Source organism: Danio aesculapii, chromosome 9, assembly GCF_903798145.1.
Source record: "Danio aesculapii chromosome 9, fDanAes4.1, whole genome shotgun sequence".
Taxonomy (NCBI): domain Eukaryota; kingdom Metazoa; phylum Chordata; class Actinopteri; order Cypriniformes; family Danionidae; genus Danio; species Danio aesculapii.
The window spans coordinates 35214900-35229557 of NC_079443.1; the positions used below are offsets into that span (position 1 = coordinate 35214900).

Consider the following 14658-nt stretch of genomic DNA (forward strand, 5'->3'; position numbering starts at 1 on the left):
TGAGTGAAAGTGACTTTTAGAGGTCAGATAATGACAGACTGTTGTGTTCACTGTCTATCTATAACAAAAAATATTCAAATAAAATGAAGGCGCAGCTTAATATTGAGCCATAATAGATATTTCCTATTAGCTACATTGCTGCTTATTATTAAAATATTTAGAGCATAACATCCTGTCCCCCTTTTCTTTCATTGTATGAGAAAGCACACCAAGGATATGCTACTAAATAGGTTGCATTCAAACACTTGACAATTCTATATATGGTAATACTCTAAAATAAACTATTTATAACAATAAACCATATAAACCTGCAAACCGTGTAAATCTGTACTTAACGCTGAAAATAATTGTAGAAACAACAGTATGTTTTAAATCTTCAAATCATTTTTGTGAATCAAAAGTTCACAGATTTACCCAAATTTAAACATTTTCTACAAAAGCAATGCTCCAAATAGGTTTGAACGATATTGGAAAAAACTGACATTGCAATATTTTTTTGCGATATTAAGCAACTGCGATATTAAGCGTTTACCTTCACCAGATGAAATTAATGCTTCTATTTCTACAGAATTCAGCATTTTAGACTGACTGGAATAAATGGCATTATATGGTTTTCTGGGAGTCACTGTATAGACTTAATAGTATACATAGATATAATCTTTAAGTTATAAACATTATGATTCCTTGTGCCTGAATGCTTTAAACTAGCTTGAAATGCCCACACAGACACAGGCCTTAAAAACATGTGATGAACTTTTTAGTAACTTTAGTTAGACTTTGTAAAAGACTCCACAAATGATGTTTGTCTTCAACAGTGGCTCCTGGTCAACTAATTGCGATATTGATACTGAAACGATATGTTCCGCCTAGCATAAGCTAGTTTTGATAAATTAATACAACCTATTCACATTAGGATTCCCTTCATCACAACAAAGAATTTTGTTGACAGTCAGTGAAGGCAGTAATGCATACACCAATATGCATACATACAGTGGTGTAAAGTAACAAATTACAAATACTCCAATTACTGTAATTGAGTAGTTTTTCGCAGAAATAAAAAATTTATTAAGTAGTTTTAAAAAAACTGTATTTTTACTTTCCCTTGAGTACATTTTTAGTGCTGTATTAGTACTTTTACTCCAATACGTTCCTTTAACCTGCAGTCACTACTTTATTCTTTCTGGTCTATGGGGATTAGAAGAATCAGTCCTGTGATTTCTGTCCAATCAAATCGCACATAAAAGGTAAATCGCCTTATAATGAACACCTCAAGACATGGGTGATTCATAATTGCAGAAAACTGTTCGAAAGCATTAAACGTGTCCAAGCAGATGTCCAAAATCTTTACACATGTTGACCCAGAGACTGTTAGATGCATGTCACTGATGAGAAAATGACAGATGATTACTGTATGATGACCGTAATGGCCTTAAAAACCCAGCAGGTACAGGATGTCAACATGACACCAGATTGACATTCTACCCCAACGTTGTGGGGATGTTGCATTTTGTTTGGAAAAACATCAGAACCCAACGTCAGGCCAACGTCAATGTTCAACCTGAAATCAACCAAATATCAATGTCTAAAGATGTTACAGCTTAACATTGTGTGGACGTTACCACTATAACGTCCATCATAACATCTATCAGATGTTAGATTTTGTTTGCTATACCTGATGAATAAATGTCAGTATTTGACGTCAATATGACATTGGTTTAAAATGTTGGCTCAGAGTTGGATTTTGGTCACTTTCTAACACAACCTAATATTAACGTCATTTGACGTCGTTATTGGATATTAAAATAACGTTGTCCTTAGACGTTGACTAGACATTGAATTTTGGTCACCTGACATCACAACCTAAATCTAACCTAATATTAACATCTTATGATGTTGTGTGCCTGCTGGGCAATAACTAAATGCACTACAGAATGTTACGTTTACACACATCCACAAATTACACGTAAATGCATCAGCTTTTTACAGCGTAATACTCACTACTCTTGAGTACTTTTGGAAGGTCTTTTTACTCATACTTTGAGTAATTTTACAACAGATACTTTTACTCTACTCACACTAAATGTTTAGGCAAGTAATGGTACCTTTACTTAAGTATGATTTTCAGTACTCTTTCCACCACTGCATTGTCAAGATGGGTGAACATGGGATAACTTCATTGGCCATTTTATCTTAAAATGATTATACATGAAAGCTTTTAAACAAAGAACTTGTAAATCATTGATACCATAAAATAATAACAACATTTGTAACATTTTATAAAACATACCTGTTAAGTATCATTAACTATGCTATCGTGTGTATTTAATCACATTTTAATAGTTTGAACGAGCAAAATCAAAGCAGAATTAAGAAATAAAGAAATAAAACTCTGTAGCCAAAATAACTTCCTCTTAAATACGATAAAACAATAACACACAGCTCTTTATAGACCAATGAGCTATCTCAGTTCACCATTTGACCAGAATGTTAGCAATAACCCTGCATGACACCATTATGTCGTTGTGAAAACAGATCACAGCATCAGAGTAACAGGTCAGATGATCTTTAACCAGTGTCCCTGTCCTGTGTCCGAGCTCAAATGACAGCTGTCACCTACAGAACTTCTTCTTCGTAAACAAGTCTCCCAATTCATTTTTAAATATAACGGTGTGATATTTGCTGGTAGTTTCTTACCTAAATAATTTGTCCTGATCGAGTATGGATCTGTGCATCCAATGGTGCGTTTTCTCACATCCCAAATGAGGTTGCCAGAGCAGGACATGGTGTTTAAACGTCTAATGTTGAGACATGCATTGATGAAAAGGAGACAGCAGACGCTTTTTCTTGAGTGTTTGTCTTTCTTCCGCGGCGTTTGGTTATTATTGTTTTCCTGCACAGCGCCGAAGAGTCGCTATAAGTTCATCGACAACTGATAGTGGATGAATGAGAGAATATCAGTCCTCGGTATCGACATCCCCGCGGCGATCCGTTCCCGACACTTGGAGCATGATTGCGTTGAGGTGTAGTAAAAATATTGTGCTTCTTGTTTGGCTAGTATCCGCTTTAGCCTCTACTGCTCTTGTACGTCAAATCCATCTCGATCCCAAAGCCAATGAAGGCAGAGAAGCGCAGTATGTTGTCTGTAATGAGAGGCTCGGTCTCGAGAGCGTCAAGACTGCGCAGAAATTACGCCGAAGCGCGAATCACTGACGACGTTCATTTATTTTGTGTATGTGTGTGTGTGTGTGTAGTTTGAGGCGTTTGTAGACTAAAATATTAATAACAATACACTAAGTCTGTTACAGGGGGATATTTTGTTAGTAACATGTAGATAAAAAATTTTCTTTAGTAATGTTTTGTTTATAAATAGAAACTAGTTAGCCTATTGGTCCATACTTTGAGGGCGATGAAATAAGTAAACGAAAATAGTGATCCTATTGGTCCGTACTTAAAAGCGATGAAAAAAGTAACTGGTTCCTTTTTCTTGACAGAGAATAGAAATAATACGGAAATAGTAAAAAGAAAAGCAGTGAATTTAAAAACTCAACAGTCTGGATTAAAATAATGACACTTCTTTAAAAAAGCATTGAACTCGAAATACATATAGTGAACAGTGAAAAGGTCAAAGGGAAGAACTGTTAGGACTGTAGACAGGAACAGCACACAGTGTACAGTGAAGTATACACATATTTCCAATGCAAATAACAAAAACACACTTCAATAATATATAATATAATAATCACAAAGCCTATGCCACCTCTCATTTCCTGTGTGCACATAAAAAATACAAGGGTTTGTAAATGAACTGAAACACCATTTCTTATTTCGGTTGTTTTTATGATGAAGACATTGTAAAGAAATTGAAAACTAGTTCAACAGTAACATATGGAGGACTGACCAAACAAAAACTTTCTGAAAGCTGTTTTTTATGTTTTATTATATCTGATTTTCTTATAGTCTCCATGTTTTGAATATATATATATATATATAAATCATAAATCTGGAAAATAATTTAACATTTTATTTAGTAATTTGTTCTACTTTTTTCCCACTTCAGCTTCAGAAAATCTACCAAGTGCATTTATTAAAGAGACGAAACAGGGCTATGTGCATTTATACTATAACTTTTACTATAACTTTTTAGTATAACTTTTATAGTATCGTATAACTACAACTTTATACAATAACTATAACTTTTACTATAAATTTATAGTATAGTTAACTTATAATATAACTTTTAGTAGTTAATAGATATTCATTTTATGTATGCAGTAATAGTAATAAACAGTGTTTGGGGTAACGCATTACAAGTGACGCAAATTACTTAAAATTACTATTATTTTTCTTAGTAATGAAGGAGTAAAGTAACGAATTAATTTTTAAAAATAAGTAATAATATTTGAGTTACTTTTTAAAAATGTAACTTGAGTTACTTTTTGGGTCAATTCATTTGCTTTAAAAAATAAATTGCTGAATTAAAATGAAAGTAGTCACAATTAATCACACAGTCATTGAGAGAATGTGTTCATTATTTTAAATGCATCAGAGAAAAGGAAAAGGGGGTTATTGTCTCAATGGACAGTGATTTTACTTAAGACAAATAGTACAAAAGTAGCAAACACATTTCTTTAAACTTTCAATAATCTGTATAAACGGCATGTGGTGAGGAAGTTCTTCGATAACATTATCCTAAAATATTTTTTCTGTGTTTTTTAAAGGTAAATGTAGGTGTAAGTTATACAGTGTGTTGTTAATTGCCAAACTAAAATAAAAAAGAAAGGAAAAAAACTCATTCTGAAAGAGATCAAGCCTCAGCCAGGTAATAAAAGGTAACACAAAAGTAACTCAAGGTAATGTAACGCATTACCATAAAAAGTAATGCAACTAGTTACTTTTTTGGGGAGTGACTCAATGTTGTAATGCATTACTATCAAAAGTAACTTTCCCCAACACTGGTAATAAACAATAACAAATTAATTATGACTACTTCATAAATTAACTATAACATACAAAAGCTAAAAATGTTTAATCTAAAACAAAATATACAATAGATCAAAAAATAGATCAATCACACCTTAATTTTACTGAAATAATATAAATGTTACATTTTGCTACCATTCAAGCTACACCAGAGGGTTAAACAAAATAAATCAAAACAAATGTCCAAAGATGTTTCTAAAATTAATTTACAAACCTGATTTTCTTGTACTAGCCTCTCCCACGTAAAAATGACAAGGTAATGGGCAGTTTCAATAAATGCATGTAAACTTTAAAACTCCACGCCCAACATTCCACAGCAAACTTCAGGCAATATTTCTTTTATTTACAGAACCGCCAAATCAGCTTCTATTCTCAAAAGCGTCCTGACCAAGACCCGCCTTTCGTGAAGGGGAAAACATATTCTAACCAATCACACAAAAAGGCGTGACCACATTATCCAATCATATCCCTTCAATGCTCATCACCGTCATTACGCGTTCGCTTTGCGACGCGTCCCCGCTGACACTTCCCAAGACAACACTACAGTAAACTGCATTAGCAAGGTCGAAAGTAGGACAATAACGTTAACTTTGCACTTTATGCTCGTCCAAAGGTCTTGTTTTATTGATCACCGGCTCCTGCCTTTTGGAAACATCACGGGTCAATAGGAGAAGACTGCTTTGCACGTCCCGGGCTGTGTTTTTGTGAGGGCAGCGATAGCATTTAGCTCGTTTAACGTTAGCAGTCATCATGGCTATGGTGGGGCTGAGAGCTTCTTACCACAGAATCCTCGACAGGATGGAGCACATGCTGCCGGCTAAACTGAGACCCTTTTATAACCACCCTGCAGGTAACACAAGTGTTGTTAGCGTGACAGCTTATTTGTCACTGATACTGATCCTTTTAACCTTCCGAGGAGCCAGCAAACTGAATTGTGCAGCCATAGTGAGTGCAACCTGAAGCAGGTGTTTTTTCCACCTAGTGCCCAAAATAAAGGGAATTATTATCGTGGTAGATTAACAGAACACTTTCCATTAATGTATAGACTACAGTTGAGATTTTAATCAGGAAAATAGTAAATAATGATTGAAGTGTACGTCTATGGTAATCGAATATACGTGATTGAGGTAAAATCAGTTTTATATTCACACATTCAGGACTTTCTCCTTAATAATATTAATAATTTCATTTTCAGGAAAGTATTATTTGCTAATTCCAAATAGTCATTAGCTGCTAATATGATTTCACTATCAAAACTCACAGGGAAAGGAATAGTGCTAATGTTGTTTTGAAGTCATACTTAAGTAATTTCAGGTCTAATATTCAAAGTAATATGGTAAACCATATAGAGAGCATGTCACAAGTTGTCACTGAATGAATGTGCGAATATAAAACCGTTATAAAATACAGCAAAATATAAAATATGTTCTTTCTATGTAAAACTTGTATGTTTTGGACCATGGAGTATTTTATAGCCTAGAATACAATAAACCCTGCCCCCTCAATTTGGCAATTGCATTGATTTATGTGCAAACGTGACCTACATTTCTTTAAAAATGTGTACCCGTGTATAAATTTAACATGCTTTCAGATTTTGGTACAAGTCTCTGATGTTGTTAATAACGTGTTATAACTTATTGATTAATTTAATTGTACATGTTATGAAAAAACAAGTCAAAAGCTTTCAAAAAACATGGGTGACTAGATTACACTGCATTCATGCACGTGACCTTTAGCAACAGAATTACTGTGATATTTTCCATTACTGAATAGCTGAAAATATTTTCTGTTATAATAACCTCTCATGTAGAGTTAAGTGAGTCTTGAGTTAGAATGAGCAGAGATCAAATTACATGTGTTTTAATAAGCGTAGGCCGAATAATAAGAAACCAAAATAAGGAAAATTCTGAGCAGAAAGTTGCAAATAAATGTCCATAAATTCTGTCTGGTCCTGCTGATTTGTTCACAGGTTCATTTTCGGATAAGGGAGAGGGTTCAGCATTAGATTTTCGTTTGTTTTTATTCTATATTTTTTATTAGTTATTTCAAACGAAAATAAATTTAAGCCTGAGTTTTGGCATGCCATGATGCACATGTACACTACACAGAGCCATCACATGGATGTGGGTTTGGTACTCCATTCCCCCAGGCTCTTCCTATCTTGTAAATAAAGGGCAAGTGATCTATTCCATTTAGAATTTTTGAAGGATATGCTGCATTTCCAAATGCAACCTTTGAGTTAGGAAGGAATATGTGTTTAGCATTTTATTATCACCTAATAAATCTCTTGTTTGTGTGTTGGTACATTTTGACATCTGATGCCTGTCACGTTTACAAACATTCTCTGTGAAAATCTGACCTGTGAACCATGACTTGAACTCTATTGATTTGCTTTTGTTTAGGTCCAAAGACTGTCTTCTTCTGGGCACCAATGTTCAAATGGGTAAGATTAACAACATGGAGTGTCTGATTTTTCTTTGAAAATGAACACTCACCGGCCACTTTATTAGGTACACTTGTTATAACCAAGTTGTATACTTTTTTTCTTCAGAACTGCCATGATTCTTTAATTTTATTTGTATTTTTTTTTATCTATAATTTTGACATGACAGCATCTCACAGAATTCTTTTGCTGCACATGATGCAAATATCATACTGCACCACATACCAAAGGTGCTATTCGATTGCGGTTTGGTGACTTTTGAGGCCATTTGAGTTTAGTGAGCTTATTGTTAAGGTGTAGAAATCAGTTTGAGACATGACACATTGTCCCATTGGAAGTAACCATCAGAAGATGGCCACACTGTGGTCATAAAGGGATATACATGTCAGCATCAGTCGTAAGGTAGGTATAAAGTGTGCCAAGAAAAAGATTCCAAACACCACCAAAAGCTTCAACCATTGATGCAAGGCAGGATAGATTTATGCTTTCATGGCATTTCGGCCAAATACTGACCCTACCATTTAAATGTCACAACGGATATTAAGGGTCGTCAGACCAGGCAACATTTTTCTTCCATTGCCAAATTTTGGTGAACCTGTGGGAATTGTAGCATTTGTTCCTTTTCTTACCTGGCAGTTGTGCAGACCTTGTTTGTAAAGAGTGGTAATTTGAGTTACATTCCACTCAGGACAGTCTCATCATTGTCCTCTGAGCTTTGACATGAATACGGCGTTTTCACCCACAGGACTGCACCTTGCAGGATTTTTTTTCCTGACCATTTTCAGTATATCCTAGAGATAGCTGTCTAAAATACCCAGTAGATCAGAAGTGTCTGAAATACTAACCCGGACCATAGCACATTCAGAGTCACTTGAATCGCCTTTTCTTTTCGTTCTGAAAGTTTGAACTTCAGACTAGTTAGCCAAGTTAAAATGAGTTAAAGAAGCAGTTGAACAAGTGTACCTTATAAAGTGTCCAGAGAGTATATTATTTGTTTGTTTATATATTTATTAGCTAATTATACTTATTTTTGATTGTTTTCTTTATTTCACACAGGGCCTGGTCTTAGCTGGATTAGCAGACATGGCACGTCCAGCTGATAAACTCAGTACTTCCCAGTCTGCTGTGCTGACAGCTACAGGTTTATTTCACAATCACACAGTTATCAACTTTTTTTTAAAACCAGCAAAAACTGCATTTGAAGATTTAAATCTCCATCACTCTCTGTTTTCTAGGTCTCATCTGGTCCAGGTATTCCCTGGTTATTATACCCAAGAACTGGAACCTGTTTGCTGTGAACTTCTTTGTTGGTAGTGCAGGAGGATCACAGCTCTACAGGATATGGATGTGAGTACTCATGTACACGATGCATGCATGTGTGTGTAAATTGTGTTTGAAAGCCACTTAAATGGGGAAATAGGCAAAAGGTAAGTGATTGTTAGACTTTAATCTAGTTTACAAACAAACCTTGAGCTGACGCAAGCAGTCTGGCAGTGAAGTGCTGTTATTATGTCATTCATTACAGCTACGTTATCCGTAAGTCAATGACTTTGACAAATCAACACAGGAAAACCTAGGTCATAGAGAATTTATATAAGTTGGATGCAAAAGTATCTAAATGCTACCTGAAATTTTCATCTAAAATGAGCGTTTTTCTCAGGCTCTTGTGTTTAGGTTCAGTGATTTAACTTTTTTTTGCAAATAATATGTTATTTTCATTGCCTTTAATGTGAAATAGCTGAGAAAATGCTCATTGTAGAAGACATTTAAAGGTTTTTGCATCTGAACTCTTTATATAACCTTCTTTATATAACCTTTATTTAACCTTGATCTCCTCCACCTGGGGTAAGGACTTTCCTCAAACCATTACCAAGGTGGAGGAAAGTCCTTACCCCCCGTGGAGAAGTTCAAGTATTTTGGCGTTTTGTTCAGGAGTGAGGGAAGGATGAAACGTGAGATTGACAGGCGGATTGGTGCATTGGCAGCAGTAATGCAGTGATAAAGAATAAACTGAGCTGAAAGGCAAAGCTCTCGATTTACTGGTCAATCGGCATTCCTATTTCACCTAAGGTCATGAGCTTTGGGTCATGACCGAAAGGACAAGATCTCGGATACAAGCAGCCGAAATGAGTTTCCTTCGCAGGGTGGTAGGGCGCACCCTAATTGATAGGTTAAGGAGCTCTGTCACTTAGGAAGAGCTCGGAGTAGAGCCGCTGCTCCTTCACATTGAGAGGATTCAGCTGAGGTGGTTCAGGCATCTGTTTCGGATGCTTCTTCGATGCCTACCAAGGGAGGTGTTCCAGGCATGTCCCACCGGGAGGAGACCTTGGGAAAGACCCATCCAGGGAACACCTCAGGATCCTCCCGGAGGAAGTCTGGGGTTCACTCCTAAGTTGCTGCCCCTGTGACCTGGCCCCGGAAAAACGGATGAAAATGGATAAATAAATGACTCTTTATATATATATATATATATATATATATATATATATATATATATATATATATATATATATATATATATATATATATATATATATATATATATATATATATATATATATATATATATATAAACAGGGTAATCACACCCAATAATACATACAAACACACTGGAGGTTGCTTCAGAGGTTGTTGTATAATGTTTTTCAGTGGACTGTTCAGTCTCCAGGTTTAAATCTCATTACAATATTTGACTAAACATAAAAAACAGTGGCAATGAGAAAACCAAAGACAGTCAGTCATCTGGAAGACTTTCAAGTGAGGAATGGGCCAAGATATTAGTAGACGGGTGAGAGAACGCAACATTTATTGGAGGCTATAAAAAAAATCCACAAAATTCAGCAAAGATTCATATGATATATTTTTTACGATCAGCTTTATGTCCCCAGAATCACACAAATGAATATTTTAATCTTTTTATACCTTGGCTCAACTGTTTCACGCAGTTATGTTCAGAATGTCTCACAGATCAAAGGGGTTGTATAATTTTGATTAAAATATAAATAATAAAATTGCTTGTAAAAGGAATGCATTGCCAAATTAAATGTACGAGGATACCCAAAACAGCCTGAAAATATATATTTAAAAGGTTTTATAATATCCCTACCTCCCCCTCCCTCATGCAGGTGTATTTAAAATTATTATTTCTGCTTTGTGTATAAATAAAACAAGTTATTTTAAGGCTATTATTTGCTGCCAACTCACAAATGGCTTTTACACAAATTGCTATCTACACTTTAACAAGATTTTCGATAGTAGCAATAAAGCAGACTGGGTCTTCTTTCATATTTTGCAATTTTAGGTGTGCAATTAAGATCCAGGATTATATATGAGCTCTTTTATCCCCTCAGGCATAACCGAGAACAGAAGGCAAAGGAGAAAGAAGCACAGGCTTGATAGCAGTGCTGTTTAAAGTGCATCCAGAGGACCGAAAGGGACTCTCCTCTACTGCTAACCCAGAAACTTCCCCTCCATCATCATCATCATCATCATCATCATCAGTCATCCAGTAGAGCCTCCACACACACCTTCTTTAATAATAAACACAGATCATAGGATTTGTTTTAGAGTTCAGGTCATCCTATCGTGCCACTAGAATCTATAGCAACAATTCTTACGGTTGTTAATAACGCACAAAATGTTACATATTCATCTTAGTACGATTGTACATTCTTTTTAAATCCTTATGTTTGAAATGCATCAGGATCAAGGTGCTTTCCATCCAGCATACTTGAGTTGCCATCCTAATTTCTGACTAATGAGTGCATTTTTTCTCTTGACCTCTGTCATGCTGTTAACAGAATGTCTCCAAATAAATTTTATAAAAGTCTCTTGCATTATATGTATTTCTTAGGAAATATTTATTAAACGGCTGTAATACAATTTTATTTTTGATTTAGTTTTTTAGTTTGTTTTTTACTTCATAATCCTTAAATTGCTTTAGTTGAAACCCATACATTATGAAATACACAAATGAACTGTACTGTAACATTGGATTCATTTTGGATCAAAATGAGGTAACATTAAAGTCAGATTTACTAAATCAGTGTTGCGTTTGAAATGTCTATCTAGCTATTAACATTTTGATTTGCATTGCAAAATAATTACATAATTTTCAGTACATTATGAACATTTGACTTTCATACTACTCATACAATTTCTGATATGTACACTACCTGACAAAAGACTTGTCGCCAATCCAAGTTTTAGGAACCACAAATAATGACTTCTAGTTGATTATTTGGCATCAGGAGTGGCTTATATGAAAGGCAAAGGCCTCTAGATTACGCTTATTTTATCAAAATAAAATATGACTACCTTGATTTTAAATTATTTAATTAGGACCGTAAGGTCTGAGTTTGTTTAGACAAAAGTCTTGTCACAGAAATAATGTACAGTATAAAGTCATGGTGCAGTGGACAAAAAATTTATATTGTGTACGACTCCCATGAGCTTGGAGGACTGCATCCACACATCTCTGCAATGACTCAAATAACTTATTAATAAAGTCATCTGGAATGGCAAAGGAAGTGTTCTTGCAGGACTCCCAGAGTTCATCAAGGTCCTTTGGATTTATCTTCAATGCTTCCTTCTCCATCTTACCCCAGACATACTTAATAATATTCATGTTTGGTGACTGGGCTGGCCAGTGCTGGAGCACCTGGACCACCTTTGCTTTTAGGAACTTTGATGTGGAGGCTGAAGTATAAGAAAGAGCGCTATCCTGCTGAAGAATTTGCCCTCTCCTGTGGTTTGTGATGCAATAGGCTGCACAAATGTCTTGATACCTCAGGCTGTTGATGTTTCTATCCACTCCCCTGATCTCTTGCAAACCCCGATACTGAATGTTATTACAAACCATGATTTTTCCTTCACCAAACTTGACTGAGCTCTGTGAGAATCTTTGGTCCATGTGGGTTCCAATAGGTCTTTTGCAGTATTTTTGATTGGGATGCAGTTCAACAGATGATTCATCAGAAAACCTTCTGCCACTTTTCCAAATGATCAACTAGAAGTCAAGTTATTATGTGTTGCTCTTACAACTGTGATTGACAACAAGACTTTTGTCAGGTAGTGTACATTCTGCTTATAACAGGCAAATTGTGTGTATATGAATAGTCATAGTGTAAATAGCTAGTATATATATACAGTATGTCACAAAAGTGAGTACACCCCTTACATTTCTGCAAATATTTATCTATAACTTTTAATAGGACAACACTGCAGAAATGACTTTTTGACACAATATAAAGTAGTCAGTGTGAAGTTCATTTAGCAGTGTAAATTTATTGTCCTCTCAAAAAAACTAAAAATACAGCCAATAATAGCTGAACCCCTGGCAACAAAAGTGAGTACACCCCTAAGAAAAATGTACAAATTGAGCACAATAACTGATTTTCCTTCCCCTGTGTCATGTGACTCATTAGTGTTACACTGTCCCAGGTGTCACCAGATAGCAGGTGAGTTAAATTTGGTATAAAGGCTCTTCCACTCTCTCAACCTGGCCACTAAAGTTCAACATGGCACCTCATGACAAACAACTCTCAGAAGACCTGAAAAAATGAATTGTTGCTTTGCATAAAGATGGCCAAGGCTATAAGAAGATAGCCAACACTCTGAAACTATGTTGCAGCACAGTGGCCAAGACCATCCAGTGCTTTAAGAGGACAGGTTCTTCTCAGAACAGGCCTCGCCATGGTCGGCCAAAGAAGCTGAGTGCACATTCTCAGCGTCACATCCAAAGATTGTCGTTGAAAAACAGATGGATGAGTGCTTCTAGCATTGCTGCAGAGATTGAAGGGATGGGAGGTCAGCCTGTTAGTGCTCAGACCGTACGCCGCACACTGCATCAAATTGGTCTGCATGGTTGTTGTCCTAGAAGGAAGCCTCTTCTAAAGACGATGCACAAGAAAGCTTGCAAACAACTTGCTGCAGACATGCAAACTAAGCACCAGGATTACTGGAACCATGTCTTGATGAGACCAAGATAAACCTTTTTGGTTCAGATGGTGTCAAGCGTGTGTGGCGGCAACCAGGTGAAGTGTACAAAGACAAGTGTGTCTTGCCTACAGTTACACATGGTGGTGGGAGTGTCATTATGTGGGGCTGCATGAGTGCTGCTGGCATTGGGGAGCTACATTTTATTGAGGGAAACATGAATTCTAACATGTACTGTGACATACTAAAGAAGAGCATGATCCCCTCCCTCAAAAAACTGGGCCGCAAAGCAGTGTTCCAGCATGATAATGACCCCAAACACACCTCCAAGATGACCTCTGGCTTGCTAAAGAGGCTCAGGGTAAAGGTGACAGACTGGCCAAGCATGTCTCCAGACCTAAACCCCATAGAACACCTCTGGGGCATCCTGAAAAGGAAGGTGGAGGAACACAAGGTGTCAAATGTCCACCAGCTCCGTGATGTTGTGATGGAGGAGTGGAAGAGGACTCCAGTGGCAACCTGTGAAGCTCTGGTCAACTCCATGCCCAGGAGAATTAAAGCCGTGCTGGAAAATGATGGTGGCCACACAAAATATTAACATTTTAATTTTTTTCTTAGGGGTGTACTCACTTTTGTTGCCAGGGGTTCAGCTATTATTGACTGTATTTTTAGTTTTTTTGAGAGGACAATAAATTTACACTGCTAAAAGAACTTCACACTGACTACTTTATATTGTGTCAAAAAGTCATTTCTGCAGTGTTGTCCTATTAAAAGTTATAGATAAATATTTGCAGAAATGTAAGGGGTGTACTCACTTTTGTGACATACTGATAGATATAGATATATATATATATATATATATATATATATATATATATATATATATATATATATATATATATATATATATATATATATATATATATATATATATATATATATATATATATATATATATATATATATATATATATATATGCAATGTATATAATTTGACTTTCCATTTCCAGTGGTACATAACCTGGAGATGTTATCATTTGCCATTTTTGCACATTTATTTATGACTCTATCAGGCAGCTAAAATTGTTTGAATGAACTAGATTATAACTCATGCCACTCTCTGAATGAAACATGAATTGAAGTAACTTGAGATCATCATATGTTCTTTTTATATTTTTAATTTATGTTTTATTTGTTTTTACTATTCCACAAGAATCGTTGCACCTTTGCTTCTTTATCGTAGATGATGGTTTGTCTGTTTGTGACGAACTGCTGGCCTCGTGAGGTGCTTCAAGAAA

General features: G+C 35.7%; 2 protein-coding genes across 8 annotated transcripts in view; one reads left to right on the forward strand and one right to left on the reverse strand.

Moving 5' to 3' along the window:
• Window positions 1-3138, reverse strand: part of dcaf6 (ddb1 and cul4 associated factor 6) — a 53900-nt gene extending 50762 nt beyond the window's left edge. For all 7 annotated transcript variants that reach the window (XM_056465577.1, XM_056465576.1, XM_056465575.1 and 4 more), the window contains exon 1: window positions 2695-3138. In XM_056465577.1, the coding sequence (XP_056321552.1) occupies window positions 2695-2782 (88 nt within the window). In that variant the 5' untranslated portion in view covers window positions 2783-3138. The remainder of the gene's footprint in view (window positions 1-2694) is intronic.
• Window positions 3139-5476: 2338 nt separating this feature from the next.
• Window positions 5477-11252, forward strand: mpc2b (mitochondrial pyruvate carrier 2b). Its single transcript, XM_056465718.1, has 5 exons — window positions 5477-5830; window positions 7383-7423; window positions 8480-8564; window positions 8659-8770; window positions 10774-11252. Exons 1-5 carry the CDS (start codon window positions 5731-5733, stop codon window positions 10817-10819), a joined length of 384 nt encoding a protein of 127 aa, XP_056321693.1. The 5' UTR covers window positions 5477-5730; the 3' UTR covers window positions 10820-11252.
• The last annotated feature ends 3406 nt before the right edge of the window (window positions 11253-14658 follow it).